The following is a 21,041-nucleotide window of genomic DNA, read 5'->3' on the forward strand; positions in this document are numbered from 1 at the left end:
AGGGTCAGGTGGTCCTTAGAAGAGCCGAGACTTGTGGGGTGGGGTAGCCAGCACAAAGGGAACTTTACAGATTGTGGGAATCCTGCTTCGTGTCCAAGACATCTCACTCCAATGGCAGAGCTCAAAGCCATGGTGCTAACGGCCGAGTCCCAACATCTAGCACATGCGCCCTTTAGTTGGTTATGCGCTCAGTCCCATTAGAGTCTGAGGCTGGACTTCAGCCTCTTACCTCTACTTCCGGGGCTCCCACCTGGAGCTTCCTTTTTAGGGGTTCTCCATGCTAACTAGCTGCTGTAGCACCCCTGCCATGTGGCATTTTGAAATGTGTAGGGACAGTTTTCAGTGGTCCTGTGGTGGGGGTGAGGGTGGTGGTAGTGGTGGCTGCTGAAGATCCCATGATGAGAATTGTCCCTCCCTAAATGCCAGCAGTACCCAGAGCAGAAGCCTGTTCAAGTGTGCCATTGCAGGGTGCTCAGGGGCCTGGGAGCCCATCTTGCCTCAGCTGCCACTCAGTCGTGTGATCGTGAACCAGTCATTTTATTTCCCATTATCCACTTTTGTGAACAGGGCATGAACACCTACCTAGTTGCTTGCCTTTAAAAAAAAAATGTTTATTTTTTTATTTTGAGAGAGAGAGAGAGAGAGCAGGCACACCTGAGTCGGGGAGGGACAGAGAGAGAGGAAGAGAGAGAATCCCAAGCAGGTTCCACAGTGCCAGCAAAGAGCTGGGTGGCTTTATCTCACAAACCGTGACATCATGACCTGTGCTGGAATCAAGAGTCAGACACTTAACCCACTGAGCAACCCACTCCCCGCTAGTTGCTTGCCTTTTGGGTTGTGGTAAGTTTTAAATGAGCCTGGATTAACATTCCTCATCATCTTGACTCACCACAGGTAAGGCTGGCTGTGCACCAGGTGCTGTCCTAAGCTGTGTATTCCTCCATTTTAATCCTTACTGCCTGTTGGGTGACCCGTTTCACGGAGGAGGAAACTTAGGTAGAGGGCATCTTGAACCCTGGGAGGTGTGCCCAGTGGGCCTGTGGCGGTGGTCTTCCCGTGCCCCAGCAGGCCCCTGACCTCCCTTTCCTTCACCCCCAGGGACAGGGGCAGACCCGGTGGCCAGTGCCAAGAGCAACCACTGCCTGGATGCCGCCAAGGCCTGCAACCTGAACGACAACTGCAAGAAGCTGCGCTCCTCCTACATCTCCATCTGCAACCGCGAGATCTCTCCCGCGGAGCGCTGCAACCGCCGCAAGTGCCACAAGGCCCTGCGCCAGTTCTTCGACCGCGTGCCGGGCGAGTACACCTACCGCATGCTCTTCTGCTCCTGCCGAGACCGGGCGTGCGCCGAGCGCCGCCGGCAGACCATCCTGCCCAGCTGCTCCTACGAGGACAAGGAGAAGCCCAACTGCCTGGATCTCCGCGGCGTGTGCCGCACCGACCACCTGTGCCGGTATGCCCGCCCGCAGCCCCCGCTCCGCGCTCCCGGGCCCCGGCGTGCGCGCGCAGACACCTGCCGTCCGCTTGCTCGTTCTGACCCGCGTTTACGGTTTGTCTGCCTTCTCTGTGTTCACTCGTGCTTAGCACTGTGGGAATCCACGGTGAACAACCCAGCGAGCATAGAATTTCATAGACCCTAGAGCCTGCGGGGCTGAGAAGGGACCTTCAGTGAATTCGGCCCCACTCCTGAAGGAAACCGCCACCTCGTGTCCCATTGAGGTCATGTGGCGGGCAGGATGGGGCCCTCCTAAATCGCAGAGGCAGCTCCTTACACACGGAGAGCTGAGCCAGTCTGGTGCTGGGGCAGGGTGTGGGTTCGAGTCTGACTGCCCAGGTTTGACTTTTCTACTTACTAGCTGTGTGACTGGGAGCAAGTTGTAAAAATTTCCCGAGTCGCTGCCATTCCTTCACCTGTAAACAGGAGTAAAAATGTCCACATTCGGTTATTGTGAGGATTAGGTGACATGATGTGTGTCGGAAGCTTAGCACAGAGCCTGGTGTATACTCCATTTTAATAAGCATAGCCTGATTATTAGCAAGGTTTTTTTTGGTTGTCATTACCGTGAGTTGAAATTTGCTTCTGTATAGTTCTTATGTCTTCCCTGTTTGTTGTTAAGCATTTGTTGAGTCCCTGTTGCACCCAGCGCTCAGTTCTAAGACCTGGGTGTGCAGAGGTGAAGCACATTGTGCTCTCTGCGGAGCAGCCTGTCCAGAAGGGGACACAGACAAAGCAGGGATCCCAGTGTAGTGGCTCTCAGATGAGGCAGCATGGGGTAGGGACATCTGCTTTAGTCTGGGGCTCTAGAGGAGGGGGCCTTGAGCTAAACCTTGAAAAATGAGAAGGTGAAAGCCAGGGAATGTGTCAGCTGGAAAAGCATATGCAAAAGGCTGGAGGGTAGGAGAGAACCTGGCCTCATGGGGAACTGCAGATGGTGGGTGCACATGGAGTGTGGGTTGTGAGGTGGGGAGGCCACAGGTGGGGCTGCTGCAGAAATAGAGGCCATGGTGGCGCAGAGATATTCAGAGATTGCTTACTGTGTCCTGGGTGCTGGTTTATTACATGGTTTGTCTAATTTAATTCTCACAACAAAACTACCGGGTAGATAACTATTATCATCTTTATCTGTCAAAAGAGGAAATAGAGACATAGAAGGTAGCTTGCCTAAGGTCACACAGCTCATACATTGCAGAGCTGGGATCCATCCATCCACACTGCTTTTTCCAGTGTAGCATCCTGGCCTGGACTCAGTTAGTGGCTGTAGGGATGAACAGAAGTGTATCATTTCAGATATGATTGGTAAGTAGACTTGACAGGACTGGGTGATTGGTTGAAAGTTCCCTGGAGGCAGAAGTCATTTCTGTTTTGTTTACTCCATACCTCGTCCTACACGTAAAGCCTGGCACATGGTGAGCACTCCACAGATGTTTCTTGAAGGGATTAAATGAACGGTGACCACTATGTTTCCTAGTTAAGTAATTATGGGATGAAGGAGCCATTCAGTGTGTGTGGGGGTTTTGGGTGTGTAGCATTTGAGGTGCCTGGAGGACCATTGCCATGCCCCAGGCAATGTCTGGGGCATGCTCAGTAAAGAGGCTGGAGTGGAGAAGTGGGTTTGGGAGTTGATGGGCACCTCGTTGGTGATTAAAGCCCCAGCAGTGAGTGAAATGGTGCAGGGTGGATTGGTGGAGCCCAAGAGGGAGTCTAGGCTGGAGAGGCCTACAGATTTGGGCATCCTCAGTGTTTAGGTGATGAGAGAAGCCTTTGGTGTGGATAGTGAGGCAGAACTCTTCTGGAAACACCATTTATTCAGGGAGGGGCAAAGGAAGTGGGGCTTGTGGCAGGGAGGCTTGGAGGGTGGAAGGATAGCTAGGAGGAAGTGGGCCAGAATCCAGGAGAGAGGGGTTCCTGAGGGAGGGGGTGACTGAGACATGGTGCCTCATGGTGTGTACATGTGTGTACAAGAGAGTGTGTGAGTGTGCCTGTGAGGAAGTGTGAGAGTGTGTACGTGGGGGGGCGTATGGATGTGTGTGAGTTTGAGAGTGCATGAGTGTGAGAGGGAGTGTGTGAATCTGTGTGAGTGAGTGAGTGGCGGGTAGAAACCAGCTGTAGTTGGTTCAGGCATGGCGGGAAGCAGAAGTGGAGGCAAACCCTCTTGTTGAGGACATGCACGCACAGGAGAGAGAGACACACACACACACCCCGTGATAGAGGCTGCAGGGGGAAGAGAGGCCTCTTTCTACCATGGGAGTGCCGGTGGGGGGCGGGGGAGCGTGTTTGATGAAGGGGAAGTGCTGTTTTGGTTTGGAAAACAAGCACTGCCTGAGTTCAGAGACAGGCCTGATCCCAAGAGCTCGCTGCAGGGCTTGGGAAAGCTGTGAAGATGGTAGGCTTTTCTCTTTTGCTTACTTAAAAAAAATAGGCCTTGTCACTTACAGACACTGATTGAGGTGATTTAAAACAAACCACACATACAACAAGAGGATGGTTAGAGGCAGAAACCCAGGGCCCTGCAAAGGAAGTCGGGAGCCAGTGCCTCAGGTGCGATCTAGCAGTCACTGAGCTGGAGCTCTGTGCCTCGTGGTGGCTGGGATAAAGTGGGACCATGATGGCCCACATGAGTTCCAGAGCACACTGGAAGGGAGCATGGTAGTTATTGAATGGACATAACATCCTCTCCTTCTTCTAAGTGCTGACATGACCCACCAGGCTGTTACACATAGTGTATGTGGAATGACAGATGGATTAGGAGCTGGGCCTGGGAGGGAACTGGAGGGCCAACCTGAGTCCAAGTCCAGTGACGACAGGCTGGAACATGCAGGAGCCTGTGCGCACCTGTGGGCCAGGTGCACCAAGGCCAGCGGACGAGCCGGCCTCAGCCGTCTCCATGAGGAGCGGTAGCAGACAAGCCACAAGAGCACCAGCATCCCCTTCATGAGTCCTGTGTTAAGGGAGGACAGTGTGTGTGGTTCCTCGATGTGGGGGTGGGGGAGGTCCATGGTCCTGAGTGAGAGGGGGGGAGTTGAGAGCAGGATAATTTCAGGCTTCTAGAACATCTGTGTCTGTTTAAAGAGCCGGAGGGGTTTTTTTGTTTCTTATTCCAGGGGTGGGGGAAGCCAGAAACGGGAGATGGGGATTAAGCCTCATATTGTAGAACCAGAAGGGGTGTTTCAATGAGATTAAGGGTTGAGAGAGTCTGGAATGAGGCGTCCCTGGAGCTAAGGGCTGACAGCCTCTGAGAGGCACCAAGCCAACTGGAGGAGGCTCCATGCAACAGGACATAAATTTAGACAGCGATCGCAGGACCCGCCAACAGTGCAGTCTCTAGATGTTTGAATTCGGTCAAGTGTTGAAGTTCTAGGTGCTCCACGATGAGGTGACAGGGTGAGCTCTCGGTCTAGAACCGGGCATTCCTCTAACCCTCCCTGCCCAGCTTCCATTCCTGAACAGATTTAAAGTGCGGTCCTGAAAGTGGTAGGACAGGGCTGAAGGAGGATCTGCATCCAGGATGGGGCTGGCAGGGCCTGGGGGTTATAAAAGCCTGGCCAGGTGTTCTCTGGGGAGCTTTGCCTATGACTCAGAGCTGAGGCTTGAAGTACACTGGGGCGAAACAGATTGATAGGTGGTGGGTGGAAGTGGTCACCGTGGTCACCCTAGAGCTGGCAGACCTGCCCCTGGTCTCCTGAGTGGTCCCAGGTGGGCCATTTCACTCCTCATGCCCTTGGTTTCTTCACTGATCACATAGGGATGCTCACCAGTCTGCAAGGACCCTTCCCAGGTCGGTGAGTCTGGGTTTGGGGGCAGCTTTCTCCTCCTGCACCTCCACTTGAGGTATATTTCTGGGAAGATGAGCTCTTGGCACAAGAGAATACAACAGAGACCCCTTGTTGGGGTAGAAGGGATGGGAGGGCAGATTTGAAGGACCTAGGGACAGGCCTGGAAGGGGAGGAGTTGATGTTTTTCCATGTTCTTGCAAGCCTGACTTACGGACCCATGGACCCTTTCCCCATGTCACGGAGGAGCCCAGGAGGTGATGGGTGGCTGGAGGGGGGCATGAAGAGAAGAGGTAGCCCAGACTTTGTTCTCCATATGCCTAGGGAGAAGCACCCTCCCTTTCTTGCCTAGCATTGGATCCTTCCAGGTTTCTGCCCTCCAAGATAGGCACCACAGGTGGAAATCTTTACTGTGAAATGGGTGAGCTCAGTGCCGTGACGTTTGGATCAGGAAATGGAGACCCCAAGCCTTCCTTTCCTGGTCACTTTAATGGACAAAACTGACTTTGATGGGGATCATGGGAAAGCTTCTTTGGGCTGACTCTTGGAGAATGAGGCTCTTGCTGGCAGGCATCTCTTGGGACATGCCTGGTGCTCCAGTGCTATAGCACCCAGTCCTCACTTTGCCAAGCCTGCCTGGCCCCTTCGCTTTCTTGCTGGGGGAGTTGGGGCCTGGCTATGCCCCAAGATTCATTAAGAGTGAATCTTGGCCCAGGATTCCTGGGGGACAGCTCTGCCAGAGCCCACCTCAACTGGCACTGCATTAAAGCAAGTCTGTTGATCTGCTTTGTGGCATACCCAGGGGCAGGCCTTGTACATCCCCAGTGTGATATTTAACAGACTCCACTGTGCTGTCTTATGAAATGTCACTACACACAAGGTGTTGGGGTTTGAAGAAGCCTTTGGTTAAACAAGGACATCTCTGTGCTGGGGCCAGGGTTTATGGGAAGCACTTCTGAATCCTCCCCTGACTCTTTGGACCAGGATCAGCGTGGAAGCTTCCTGCTCCCTGGCTCCAACTGGCCCTGAATTTGAATGCTCTGTCTCTGGCTTTTGTCTGGTTTGTATCCCATGAGCCTTTAGAGCTGTAAACTTAAGTCCAGGAGAGGCTTTTCCTTTAAAAGTCTTCTGATACGGAGTCTGGAAAGCCCAGAGAATCTCTTGGAATGAATCCATGGAATTTGGCTGAATTCTCTCACCCTAGCCCCCCAATGGGCCATGACCTACTTTTTTTTTTTTTAACACAATCTTCTGATGTCTACTCTCTGCTTATACTTATTGCAAGGACAGTCTGGATTGTGTGTGTGTGTGTGTGTGTGTGTGTGTGTGTGTATGTGCTGTATGTGCCTGGGAAGCTGTGGGGAGGATGGTTATGTTGTCCTGTAAACTGTGTCCCTTTCAGGCCTCGTTTAGAAGAGGCCCTCTGAAATGCCCCGTTCCTCTTGGTCTGCCAAGAGGATATAAATAACTCGGTGCTGGCCCTGTGCCATGTCCTGGGCTGTAATTTAACCTCTGGGTGCTGAGGATGTGTATAAATAGATTCCAGCCTGGGGCTGCCCTGGCTGCCTGGGCCCCCTGTGCAGTGGACACTGTCCTTGTCCAGGAGGACTGCCGGGAAGGCAGAGGGGCTGGGGACCCCGTCCCCCCCCCCCCCCCAATCAAGGTTGTCCACAGGGAGCGGGGAGGAATCTCTTCAGCAAGCTCAGCCTCTTGCCTCACTGGGGCATGTCTGGGGATGTAGGCAGTGTATATGGACAGGCTTGCATTTGATTCTTGGCTCCTTGGGGTGGTCCCTCAGCTTCCTTTGGACTCTGTAGAATCTGTTGACTGATGCTTTCAGTGAGTTATCTCCATAAACAGCAGCAGGTGATTATTTGCATGGGGTGAATGGGTGCTGGGGCTTCTAAGCCTTCACTTCTTTTAAAGGAGAGGGTCTGGAATATCTTGAAATCATATACAAAGTTTTGTGTGTATGTTCCAGAGAGAAATGCGTTGCTTTCATTAGATTCTTAAAGGGTTCCTTCATCTCTCAAAACTTAAGAACCTCTGCCTTGTCTAGATGGCCAGCTTGGATTGGCTGCCTGGAGGACTGTGAATGATTGATTAGCAATACCTGCTACAGGCACAGGAGGGGCACAATGGCTGCCCTGCTGGAATCCAGCCAGTGTTCCTGGGCCCAGTGGGTCACCTGGAGCAGGAGGAATGCAGGTCTTAGGGCCATTGCTTTATTCACCTGACAACTATTTATTGATCATCCACTGTGGACCAGGTCTTGTACTCAGATCAGAGAGTTCTTGAAGTAGGTGGAGGTCATTGTCCTCAGTTTGCTTATAGTCTAGCGTCAGCACTCTGTTTGTTGCCTCTGCAGCGAGAATAGAGCCACACAATAAACTAGATGATAGCATTTCCACTCAGGTTCTCTTGACATCACAGTTCTGCTCTGCTACCTACCAGGTCTCCCCTGGGTCACTTTGGTAACAGTGAGAGCAGCCATACACATGAACCTGGCTTAGGGGTCTGCCCGGTCTTGAGCAGAGCTCAGAACCCCACATCCCAGTCTACCTCCAGAGCAAAGCTGTGCCCAGGAGTGCCATGGGGGTAGAGACATCATCCTCTTCCTGAAGCAAACCTAACCAGCAAGGTTGCCAGTGGAGGGAGACGCTTCGTGTGGCAGCATCCTGGGATCTTTAACCTTACCAGAGACACTGGGGATCCCATGCTGGCTCCTGCTGCTGGCCTTAGCAAGGGTCCTGCCCAAATGACTCCTCTTGGAATTTCCTGTGATACATTGAGACCAAGCTGGAATTTTGAACATTATTTTACTAAGGCTCTGGGAAAATAAACACAGTAAGAAGCTGCTGCCTAGACATCTAGTTTACATCTTCCGGCTTTGCCTGCTGCAGGGGTATTAGCATGGCTGGGCAGAGAGTGCCTTTAACCTTTCCCATCCAGGCTAACTCTCTGGGCATCTGGGCTGCATAGAGCTTACGCCCCACAGAGATGTGGTGGTGCACCCCTTGTCTAGCTAAGGTCCCCTCTTGCAGAGTTCTGCACAAGAACCCCTCCAGTACTGGATGATTGGCAGGAGGAATGACCCATCTGGGAGAGATGCCACTATGCAGAGAGGATCAGAATATAAACCAGTAAGGTCTGTTCCTACCATAGGCATTACCTACGCTTGTGTGTGTGTTTGCTTAGATGGGACCAGGGCACACTTTCAGCTGCCATCATCTTGGTTGTGCCCTAGGATCCTTGATTATTTCCACTTCCACTCATTGATATGAGCTGTCTACTGGCTTGCTACTTAATATCTTAGGGTTGCTCTAACAAAATTCCACAGAAGGTGATGGGGTGCTGAAACAGCAAACATCTTCTCACAGTTCTGGAGGCTGGAAGTCTGAGATCAGGGTAGCAGCATAGTTGAGCTCTTGGTGAGGGTCATGTCCTCAAGTGTCCTTCCTTGGAATGTGCACGCAGAGAGAGATCTGGTGTCTCTTCCTTTTTATATAAAGGCACAAATTCCATCATGGGGGTTCTACCCTCATGATCTAATTACCTCTTGGAAACTCTACCTCCAAATACCATCACACTGAGGATCAGGGTTTGAACATATCAGTTTGGAGGGACATGAACATTCAGTCTATAGCATGAAGACTTACCCTTCATTCAAAGCCTGTTTGGTCCCCATCTCCTAGCTATGTCTTCTACTGATGCTTTCTAGAACTTTGCTGTATACTTCATGTGGCACTGATCACATGACTTTCCTTTAGCACTGTGTCTCCCTAGTTAGGTCTCTGGTTTTGTTGTATTTTTATGTTACTACTCTGTTGACTTATTTAACAAATATTTATTGTATGTCAGGCACTGTGCTAGGCATGAGAACATGATAGAGATGGTCCCTGCACCCCTGGAGCTTATATAGTCTGATGGAGGAGATGGGAGTAAACGGATAAATATATAATTAACATTTGCAAAATGAGCAGGATGTAGAAATAGAGGATAATGGGGAAGGAGGGGAGAGCTACTTGGACAGGGGGCCAGGACAAATTTATCTGAGGAGGCGACATGTAACGGAGACATGACAAACGAGAAGCCATAGGTAAGACAAATGGGGGAGAACATTTCACGCAGAAGAAATAGCATGTGCAGAGGTTTGGAGGAGTGGGGGGTTTGCATTGCTGGGGAAATGAAAGAAAGCTGGCATGGCTGGAGCAGAAGGGACTCCGGGGGAGAAGAGCAGGAGGAAGTGGAGGGGGCAGGCAGTGCCAGGTCACACAGGGCCTTGCAGGCCACGGCAAGGAGTTTGGGTTTTGTTGTAGATTGAAATGTAGTTGACATACAACATTACATCAGTTTCAGGTACGTGACATAATGATTTGACAGTTCCATATGTTATGCAGTGTTCATTATGGTAAGTGTAGTCATCCTGTGTCACCACACAAAGTTACTACAATATTATTGACCATATTCCCCGTGCTGTACATTACACTCCCATGACATATTTGTTTTATAACAAGAAATCTGGATTTTTTTCTGAGCGCAATTAAAGGAAGCTTTGAATCCAGCTAGTGACATTATTTAAATTGGGATATGAAAAGATGACTCTGGCTACTGTGTGGAGACCCAAGGGAGGGGGCAAGAATGGTCTCAAGCAGCCTGGGAGGTGGTTATCCTAGTATCACCAGACCAGAGGTGATGGCAGCTCAGGCCAGGGGGTGTCAGTGTGTAGAGAGATAAGTGGGCTGATGTGTGATGTTTGGAGATGGAAATGATATACCTTGATGTCGGAGTGAGGAGATGAAGGGATTCCAGGGTAACCTGCTGGCTTATGGCTTGAGCAGCTTGGTGTGTGACTGTGCCATTTTCTGAGATGGTGAAGGCTTGGATGGGAGATAAATCAGGAATTCCATTTTAGGCATGTTAATTTTGAGATGCCTTGGAGACATTCCTATCTGGAGCTTCACTGGGGTTATAAATTCTGAGGGTCATTAGCATATTTCTGGTATTCAAGGCTAGGGCAATGGACAGGGTCCCCCAGGGAGAGGCTGGCCTGGGCGGAGGCACTGAGAATGTGCCTGGCACCTGTAAGTGTCTGGTAAGGGGTTGGTGGTGTTATTATGATGTCCCAGGAGTCAGAAGGAGGTTTTTGAGAAAGAGGGAGTGGACGGCTGTGCCAGATGCTGTTGAGAAGTCCAGAAAGATGAGGACACACAGCTGACCATTGGATTTGGGAAAGTGGAAGGCACTGGTGACTTCTTCCACAGCAGTTTGGGTGAAGAGGTGATTACAGAAGCTTGATCAGAGCCATAGAAATGTTTGTCAGTTGGTTGGTCAGAGCTTCCTGGGAAAGATCCTCAAGGAAAGGGAGTGCGTGCAGTGTAGAGAGTTGCTCATCTGCCTGTTCAATGAAGAAAGGGCCAAGGGGAACCCAATGCTGGTATGGCTTTGACAAGTGTAGGGTGGGGGTAACTGCCACCGTGAGCACTCTCAGGCACTCTGCCATAACACCCTGTAGGTCCTAGGGCCACACCCTTGGCCAGGGTCAGTCTGTGATCCTGAGGCTGCCCAGCCTTGAAGATACAGTGTATGGTGTGGGCCCCATGTGCCTGATGGTCTTTGATGCGGACACATACACTGCAATGTGATTAGGACCCCAAACATCCCACCTTCCATGTCCTCCCTGCGCTCTGAGGGGCAATGATATGGTTGCCACTGACTCAGCTTTTCTAGTTATGGCCAAAAATGCCCTTAAATGTGGGAAGAGACTTTTTCTAAACCCCATGGTCTTCTGAATGACCTAGATGACCCACCCTCCTGGAGAAGATGGCCTGAGGCTGCCTGAGGAACCTTGCTTTTTCAGCCTTCTTCAGCCAGGAGGCATGCACTACAATACCAAGGAGTATTTGAGAGGTGCCCCTGGGGCTACCTGCATGGACATTCCTCTCTGGCATTCAGGGGGCAGGATGTGGCTTTTTCCATGGTTAGCCAGGACATGTTCTTTGTCCTCCCGGGGTGGTATCCACAGGGATGAGGCAGTTCCCCTTCTTCCTAAGTAGCACTAGCCTGGTATCCTCGAGCTGGCTGTCTGCCTCAGGGCCCTTTTGGAGGTTCTTAGTGGAAGACTCACAGCTCTCATACAGGTGATTCTATTATCCCAGGGTCTCGAAGGCGAGTTAGCATATCACACCGCCGTTGGTGCCCTTATGCAGAGTAGAACCAGGACATTGGGCTATGTATGAAGGAGTCATAAGATACTCACTCTTCATTATGGAGCAGTAGGGAAATTTTGGGATAGCTGCTCACAGCCTGCCTTCCCCATGGTGTACTGCTTTAGTCTGGCAGGGGTCCTCCCGGGTGTGTGACTTCTCTTCCACCTGGCCCATGGCGGGTGCTCTCTGAGCACTGTGACATGCTCAAGAGAAGACTCCTCAGATGTATTCTTCACAGGGCAGCATGAAGCAGCTGGAGTCACAGTCCTAGCTTCAGATCCTCACCTAGGCAGTTGTGTGAGCTTGGGCAGGTTCAGAGCCTCACCTAGACAGCTGTGTGAGCTTGGGCAGCTTTAACATCACAGAACCTCTGCGTTCCTCATCAAAATAAGGACAGCAACGTGATGATGCCACGTTGAAGCTTGGTAACCCATTCAACAGGGCTGCTCTGGGTGCTCAGCACCCAGGATGCTCAGGTAAACCACAGGCCTGCCTTGGTACTGGCTGAGAGGTGGAGGGCTGGCCCCACTGAAGTTGGCGGGGGCCCTTGCGGAAGGAAGCTTTGGGGGATACCTGGGCTGAGTTAGAGGGGGGAATAGGTCTGTACAAGGAAGCAGGCCTCTGGTCCTTCCAGAGGGAATGCATGTGTTATAAAGTGGGGACCCTGTGGAAGCACAGGGAAAGCAGTGTGATATTCTCCAGAAGAAAACGGGACATCATGAAGTCTTTTAAGGAAGAGAGTGACATGATCCTGCCAGTGTTTTGGAAAGATTTCTTTTGCTGCTGTGTACACAATGGTCTGAGAAGAGTGAGGCTGGAGACTGGGAGTCCCACTGGGACCACATTGTGATGGGGCCTGGGGTCAGGCCAAGGCACAGGGTGAGTATGGAGGGGCTGGGTCACAGACACACTTCAGAGACCTTTAGAGGTCAGTTCCAGGGGACTTTAGGATGGGCACCCAAGGGAGTGAGGAGTCCATGGTCTCTGGCTTGGTGGTCTGCTGACTGATGAAGCCATCACCCGAGAGAAGAGAGGATGAGGAAGAGGAGAAGGTCTAGGCACAGAGGGAAGAGGTCTGTTTCAAGCCTATCATCGGAAACAAGTGGAAATCCCAGTGAAGTGTTTGTGTATGTGGGAATTCAGGAGAAAGACCGGGGCTTGGGATGGAGATTATGGGATTAAGTGAGGTAATGCAGAAAGAGAAGTGAGCATGGGGCCTGGCACACAGGCACAAGGTAAACATTACTTCCTTCAAAGAGCATATAAGCTCATTTGGGGAGACAAGGCTCACACGTCTGAAAACATTAAATACGAAGAGGAGGCCCCAGTTAATTAAGTGTTGTAAGGATTAGGCTGCTTGCTGTAGGCATTCAGAGAAAGGGAGCCATGTGGCTGGAAGAGCCACGGAGGGTGGTGTGGAGTCCCGGGTCCTGTGGCTGGGGTGGGAAGGAGGACAGGGCACCCTAGGGGCAGAGGCTTCCAGGGGAGGGGGACAAGAGGGAGAAGCAGGACTGGGAGTGTTTGTTCCAGGCAGGAAGAAATGTGCTGCTTAGAGCAGAAGGTGCCACAGGTGAAAGAGAGTGTGTGTGCATGTATGTGCATGTGTATGCATGAGGTTGGAGCTTTGAGATGTCCTGGGGAGACACAGAGCACATAGGGTCTCCCCCTGTCCCTCCCAGGCCTCCCACTGTGTGTTGCAATTTCAGCAGACCCAGAATTTTTCCAAATTTGTTGCTTACGAAGAGGAAGAAATAGAGTCTAGTGAAAAGGGTCCTGGATTAGGAGTTATACTAAATCCCAATACTGCTGCCGTCCTGGTACTACCTTTGTTAGTATCTGACTCTGATCTTACTGGAAACTGGGATGGGTAGTGAGTTCAGAGGTACGGACCAAGCAGAGGCTGGAGGCCCCTTGGCAAGCCTCGGATGAGTGTCTGGTTGGATGGGCTTTGTAGGTTCTTTCTGAACAGATGTGGCATGTATCTCCTGTCTCTTGGGGTCATGTGAAGAGAATGGATGAATGGATTACATGATCTAGGAGGTTCCCTCCCCTCCCCTTTCTCTTTCCTTTTTTCTCTAATTTTTATTTTTAATTTATTTTTTAAAGTTTCATTTATTTTGAGAGAGAGAGCATGCATGTACACACACAAAGAGCGGGGGAGGGGCAGAGAGAGAGAGAAAGAGAGGGAGGGAGAGAGAATCTTAAGTAGGCTGCATGCTGTTAGCACAGAACCCGATGTGGGGCTCAAACCCGTGAACTGTGAGACGATGACCTGAGCCGAAATCAAAAGTCGGGACGCCCAACTGACTGAGCCACCAGGCACCTCTTTCCCTAATTTTTAAAGCGAAATTCACTTTACCATTTTTGCTGATTATAAAAGTGATATGCACTCACTATAACACATCATTCAAGCAAGCGTACTAAAGAAAGTAGAAATCATCGTCTTCTCTAACACCCTGAAATAAGCCATGGTAAACATTTTGGAGAAAATATACTTCCAGACTTTGTAAATCTGCATACACGTATTTTGACAAAAATGATGTCATGCAGTATGTGCTGTTTTGTGAGCTATTTTTTTCTCTAAATATATTGTTAACATTCAGTCTTTGTTAGCATCTCCATACATACAAGCTTACCGGATTTTAAAGGAGGTCTAGTTTTCCCTACGGGTTTGTGTCCCCAGGGATGACATACCCCACTTGTTCTTCACACACATGTGCATTCACTCTTATGGGAAAAACTTGTATCTGGATCTGAGCCTGCCAGAAGGTAGGGGCCACTGCCTCCTAGGCCCTCAGAGGGGAGTCGGTACCAGGCAGCAAGACCCTCAGAGAGCTCTTGGGTCCCGACCTGAGACTTCCTCAGGGTCCGGGGGAGACAGGGGACTGGAATGAAGCAGTGTCTCCATGGTGGGTGTGAGTGCTTGTGGCTAGCTTCTCTTGGGTTTCGGTTGCTCTCAGTCGGAGCAGGTTATTAAGGAGAGTGCGGTCTGTTTCCTCTAACTTGTCACAGGCAGTGTGCAGGGTGAGGGCTGTAATGGAGCCAATGAGGTTTAGAATGAAACATGCCAAGGCCTCTTTAGCCACTATCCAAAGGCAAGGAAAGATGATGCCCAAAGTGGAAAATGTTAGGAATCAGTATGGGTGTTGACACCATTAAAAAACAAGCTGGCTGGTGAGGTTGAGGACAGGGGTTCGTGGGGCACTTTGGAGAGGCCTGGCAGGCTGAGCCTGGAAGGAAGGTCTGGGGCGGTGGCATATTTTCTCCACTTGGTTTTCCTAAGTGCTTTGCTTCTCTTGGGGAGTTGTAAGTAAACTAAGCAAGGATCATTGCCTGCTGCTTGCTAATCCTCCCCTAGTTCCAGCAGGGATGGGGAATCCCTGAGAAATCAACTAGTAGTTATGAAGTGGTAACCAGTGAGCTCAGAAGACCTGGGGGCCACAGCAGCAAAGGCAGTTAAGCTGCCAGCTCTCCCCGTCGAGCTGTGCTTGGAGCAGAGGTGGGCTCTCATCCCCTAGAAGGTACGCAGGGTGGGAAGAAAGCTGGGCAGGTGAACAGGTCTGGGGGACCCCTGCCTCCTCCTTCCCCCTGCTGGGAACATGTCCACAGAAGCCTGGGGAGGAGGAGACACTTTGGCCACCTCTTCTGCCTGTTTCTCCCTTTGTATTCTAGTTTCTTCAATAAGGCCTGTGTCTCTGAGGAGGTTGGGCTGAGAGAGGGGTCCTCAGAGAGAGAACCAACCCTTAACTGGCTCAAGGGTGGGAAAGGGAGAGCCCTGGAGGTCTCCACCCACTGGTCTGAGCACCCCTCCTCTCTTCTAACTGCTTGAAGGAGGGGTGGCTTGGAGGGACCCTGGTGTGATTGTGTATAATAAGGGGAGCTGGCAGGGGTAGGGCCTTGGTTCCTATGTCTTTAGTGTTTCATAGCCTTTTTTACTATGAGAGAAAGGTGTGTTGTCTGGAAAGGTGGCAGCTATGGGCAGAGCAAGGTACTGTGCCTCCAAATGTGTCTGGGTGGAGCCCCTAAGGATCTATGAGTTCACCTGGAAACAGAGCTGCAGGAGATCGTGCAGCTCATGCCAACAAAATTTCATTTATTTATTTTTTGAGTCTACTTATTTTGAGAGAGAAAACACGAGTGGGGGAGGGGCAGAGAGAGAGAATCCCAAGCAGGCTCCGTGGGGCTTGAACTCAAGAACTGCGAGATCATGACCTGAGCCTAAATCAAGGCTTGGCTGTTCAACTGCCTGAGCCACCCAGGCACCCCTAACAACAAAATTTCATTTATAGGTGCAGAAGCTGAGGTCCAGGGACATGAAATTAGCTGCCCAAAGTCACATAGCTAGGGAGTGGCAGAACCCAGGCAAAAGGTCAGGTCGCACCTCCCTGGGCAGTGCAAGGCATCTTGGCCAGGCAGTGGGTGGACTGGACAGGGAGTCAAAAACTGGGGTCCCAGACTTGGGATACGGAACATTTCTGAGTCTCAGTTTCCTTATTTAAAAGAGCGTACAGAATCAAGTCTGTCGTGTCTACCTTACAAGGCTTTTGTAGAAAATGAGAGATCAGAGAAGATCCTTGTAATGCTGCCAAGAACCCACCCCTGATATCCCCTCCCTGCATTCATTCATTCATTTAAATGTTTTATTTATTTTTGAGAGAGAGAGCGAGTGAGCATGAGCAGGGGAGAGGCAGAGAGAGAGGGGGACAGAGGATCCGAAGCAGGTCTGTGCTGACAGCAGAGAGCCTGATGTAGGGCTTGAACTCATGAACTGTGAGATCATGACCTGAGCCTAAGTCAGGCGCTCAGCCAACTGAGCCATGCAGGTGCCCATCCCCGCATATTTAGAAGTGTGGTGTGTTCACACCCAACCCCCAGAATCCTGACCTGTAACCTGGGGAGGAAGGTGGGCAGCGATGGGGTACTGGGGAAGGAGCCGAATGTCAGGGAAAACTTTGTACTTGAGTACTTGCAAAGCCCTGGAATGGTTTTTGGCTTCTGGCCATGGGCAGAAGGTCGAAGACCACTTGGATCACAGGCTAGACCAGACCTCTGCTTCCTTCCCTCTCTTCCCAGTTCTTTCCCAGGGAGTATGTCAGACAGTCCAGAGCCCATGTAGTCCTGCCAGAAGCCCAGCCAGTCCACCGTGGACTACAGGCTGGGCAGGAAGGGGTGGGGGAGCATGGGGGTGTCCTACCAGTCAGTGCCCCCCCTTTCTTCATAAGGGCTCACACCTGCATTGCTTCTGTCCCCTGCTCCTCTCTCCCCTTTGGACCAACCTCCCAGAGGTCAATGGCAGAGAGGAGCGGGGGAGAAACAGAAATGATGATGACTTTGATTTTTTTCTCCTGTCGGAGCCTGGGGAGGGTGGTTGTTTTGCTTCCTGGACCTCAGCGGAGAATTCTCTGCCAGACAATCATCTTGGCGCTTTCATTGCTTTCTGATGCTCCTCTAACTGCACAGGGTCGGCTATTAAATGGTCATCAAACCTCAGCCTCTATCCCATCAATAGTCATAAAGTTGGGGAGATAAAAGCCATCAGTTTTCCATTATAGCTGAAAGCAATACTGTAGATAGCTATTTTCTGAATGCTGCAGATAGATGTATTTTAACTAGAGCAGGGTTTCTAGTGGCCCCCAGCTCAGCTGTGGGCCCTGCTGGGCCTGGGATAACCTGCCAGGTGGTTACAATGGGGTGGGGTGGGCAGCCGGGGCATTCTCTCTCCTGTCTCTTTTCTCCTTGGAGAATTGAAAGGGCACATCTTCAGGTGTGGGGTGCTGGGCAGAGGCCACGGTGGTCGGACTGTGGGCTTCAACCCTTCATTCTAACCACATACTATGGATAAATGCAGGGGTTGTAATCTGCTCATTCTGATGAGAAATGACCCTCCTGAGCTCGGGCTGTGGGCAGGCCAGGGGCCGGGCCCAGGGCAGGAACCTGGTGATTTGTGGGGCTTCTGGGGAGAGTGAGGGGGTTGGGGCAGGCTGGGTCTCTGTGGAACAGGAGCGGCCACAGCCTGAGGAAGCCAGGAGACAGCTTGGGATGTGGGACCTTGGGAGGATGGCTGCTTCTGATATACAGTCCCGATGGCTTCTCACAGACCAGCAGGCCATTTGGCAATGGATTTTGCAATCAAACACCTTGGCAGTGAGCAGCCATCAGGTAAGTCCTCAGAATGAACTTTTCAAAGCCCTCAAACCCGGGGGCCATCCTGCCTCAGGTTCCTGAAGAATGTAGAGTTTGAGGCCCCTGACTCTGACCCATCTGCACCCCTTTGTAGGCACTCCTTCCAGGTGTCTCTGCTTGAGCCTCCCTTATCTCTGGGATGTTGCAGGGACAAGTCTCCCTTTGGGGGACTTTTTCTCATGAAACAGAAAGTGCCCCTTCATCCTAGAAGACCCCTTGGAGGTCATCACCTCTTTGAAGCTTCTGTGTCTTCCAGGAAGGTGTGTTCTGTTGCCTGTGCTCCAACACTACTTTGTCCCGACCAGTCAGAGCTATTCTTAGGATGCATTGCACTTGTAAAGTGTGTGGATTTTACTCCACAACACTCTGGGGTCAGATCACATTTCCTGATCTTTTTAAACTAGCTCCAGCTGCCCGCTACCCACCCGGGCCAGCAGGAAATGCAATCCCAGGTAATTGAGCTTCCCCTGTCTGTGGCATGAGGGAGCCCAGCCCGGGTTTAGGTGAGGAAGCCTGAAGGGGTGGGGGATGCTGGTCTTCAGCCTGTGGTGGTGTTCCTCCTGCCAGTTGCACAGTGGGCCTGGGTCTTCTAGCATCTTCTGGGCACCCCTACCCCCACAGCTATAAGCTCGACTGACTCCAGACTTGCCCAGAGAGGCCCCACAGGCACTTCCCTCAACGCCATGGGCCTCCCTGTTCAGCTGCTCCCAGTGGTCCTTTGTCTGGGCCTTAGGACTGTGTGGCCCAGGTTCCCTCCAGCCTGGGGAAGCAGCCTTCCCTCCCGCCCTGATCACCAAGCTCTGGGCATCTCCAGCTCTCAACCTGCTTTCATGAGGCATTTGAAAATAAGGCCTTTCAGCGGCAGGGACACCCGGGCCTCCCAGCTCGCTTTCTAGAAGGGGCACATGTATGCAGGGAGGAAAGGAAAACATTTTTCATCATTTTAGTTCATATGCAGCTGCCCCTTTAGGCACATGAGACACAGCTGCCTTCTCCAAGTTTCCTGCATGTGGTGCACTATGGGCATCTCTCGAGCTCACATGGTGGCTTGTTCACTTACCCCTGCGTCTAGCCCAGAGCCTGGCACAGTGCAAGGTGCAAGAAATACTTGAGTTCTTGAATGCTCTTTGTCTCCTTGAACAGAGATTGTGGAAGGTAGCTTAACCTTTTCTTGATGACACAGTGCTCTCCTTGACTACCCGTTCCGTTGTACAGATGGCGTGCGGCTATGCCTTCAGGTGCTCCTGACTTATATAGAACTGTTTGCCCCTGTGCTAATTAGCCCCAGATACTGTGAATTTTGAGTTGCTGTGTTTTGCTTTTCTGGTAGTTCTGTCTCCTTCTTCGTGTTTGCTGTCATTTCCTGCTAAAGGCTCTGTCTGCCCCTGGGAGTTTCCTTCTGTCCCCTTTCTTTTTCTCAGGTTTTCTGTGGAACAGGAAACCAGAGCACCTATGTATTAGAATTATGTATGCACTAGGAGCCATTAGACTCTAAGTGAGATGATAAAGGATTTTCTTAGGACTAAAATATCTGTTTCAGTGTGCAAACTTTATACTCCACGCAGGCAGCTTGTTCCTTGTTCCTGGCAGGCTGCCAGATGAGTGACCTACAGAAGTGCTGTTATGGTGGAACTCTTTCAGATTAAAAATATATATTGTAAGATGACTTTGGAAAAGGGACAACAGAGCATATTGAGACCTTTTGGAATTAGAGTTGGCTATTGAGATGGGTAAAGATAGGCAAACTCTCTGTTTTCACCAGAGAAGAATGTGACCAAATCCTCATTGTCGTGTTTTCCCTGATGACCTTGGATAAGAGCACAGTTTTATGCTGTTGTTTTGTCGCTGACTGCAGGCCCAGGGATTGGGATGAGGGCGGCTTTGGTCTCCGGTGGGGTTGTGGCAGCCACACAGGACACTGTGGGCCTGGCGCTGTTGCGTCCCCACCCTGTGATGGTGAGCACCACGCCGGTGATAGTGATAGTAATGCCTATCCTAAGCAGGGGTGCCATGAGGACCAGATAGAAATAAGGCATGCTGAGGGCTTCTTTTCGAATGTGAGGGAAGTGCGAGTTAACTTGGTGTCAGCAGCTTAGTGGAAGGGACCAGGCCTTGGCTGGAACTCCTGAGTCCTGCCCCTAAATCAGCCCATCTTGCTGGGAAACCTCAGGGATGCTGCGTAACCTGTTGGGGTTTGTTCCTTTATCTGAAAACAAAAGGGCTGAATGAAATGACACTTATCCCAGCTTATATGTTTCACAAATTGATTTGCTTTAATTCTAGAATATGGGGCAGGGCTGGAGGGTGTATGTGATCTGAAGAGGACCACAGGCTCAGGGCATTCATAAAATTTCTGCCATACAGTGAGGTAAAAGACCGAGGGCTTTGCATTGACATCTGTTGTATGATTCCATAAATTTGCAGGAGAAGATGCGGGGGTGAGTGTTTAGGGGTGCTGTGCGTGTGTGGATGTGTGAGGTGTGGGGCACAGAGAAATCCCAAGGGCACGTGAGTCTGTGCTTGAGCTGCTGAGCTATCAGGAGAGGGCCTTGTGCTGTGCATTGCTCTGCAAGCCTCAAACTTTCCCCACTCTGGCACACACACACGAGCCGTAAAAGAGGCCTTGGGTTAGCCCCTTGCCCCTCTGGGCAACAACTTCATTTCTGGGGTGAGGGGAGTGGGCTCACTGGTCTCTACAGCCCCTCCTGTGTTACAACACTGAGAACCTGAGAAAATGCCTTTACAGTCCCTTCTCCTCCCACCCAGGGAGGTCCTGCCTGTGGGCCCAACCCCCCTTGAGTCCTCTGAGTGGTGTGGCACATGACCGCTCATTTCTCCAGGGCATCACAGGTGCTGCATCTGTGATTCTAGGTTTTCCAGGTATGGAAGCAGGTCAGTGGGGCTGTGGGCTGTTCTTTGTAGCATTTGGGCTTCCCAAACTCAGAAACATGGGGGCCAGGCAGGGCAGGGTGGGGGAGGTGGTCTAATAATTCTCAGAAGAGCAAAAAGGAGAGAGTCATCCCCTGGTGACTCTCCCTGGGTCATGGTGCCCTTCAGGGCTGGCAGTGGAAGGAGGGAGACTCAGTGTGTGTGTTCTTTGAAGGATGAGTGTATAGTCACATGAGGGGCACAAGGGAATGAATGTGTGTGTACACAGTCAAGAAGGATTCCTTCCATGAACGGGTCTGTGTGTTGTCTATGGATTTTGTCAGCATGCTCCGCCAAAATGTTTCTGAACTGCAGGGGCCTCTTCTGTACAGAACTGCCTTCTTCTTTAATAGTAATGCAACCCACGCTCTCCACAGTTGTAAAGTGGGGAAAGCTGTAACTCGGGAAGGAAAGGCAGGTGGGCCTCCAGGCCCCCCCCCCCTTGTCTCC

General features: G+C 51.2%; 1 protein-coding gene across 4 annotated transcripts in view; it reads left to right on the forward strand.

The window, feature by feature from the left end:
* Positions 1 to 21,041, forward strand: part of GFRA2 (GDNF family receptor alpha 2) — an 85,625-nt gene that overhangs the window by 30,507 nt on the left and 34,077 nt on the right. For all 4 annotated transcript variants that reach the window (XM_045457988.1, XM_045457978.1, XM_045457998.1 and 1 more), the window contains one exon: positions 1,099 to 1,453. In XM_045457988.1, coding sequence (XP_045313944.1) covers positions 1,099 to 1,453 — 355 coding nt within the window. The remainder of the gene's footprint in view (positions 1 to 1,098; positions 1,454 to 21,041) is intronic.

This window comes from Leopardus geoffroyi, chromosome B1 (assembly GCF_018350155.1).
Source record: "Leopardus geoffroyi isolate Oge1 chromosome B1, O.geoffroyi_Oge1_pat1.0, whole genome shotgun sequence".
Taxonomy (NCBI): Eukaryota; Metazoa; Chordata; class Mammalia; order Carnivora; family Felidae; genus Leopardus; species Leopardus geoffroyi.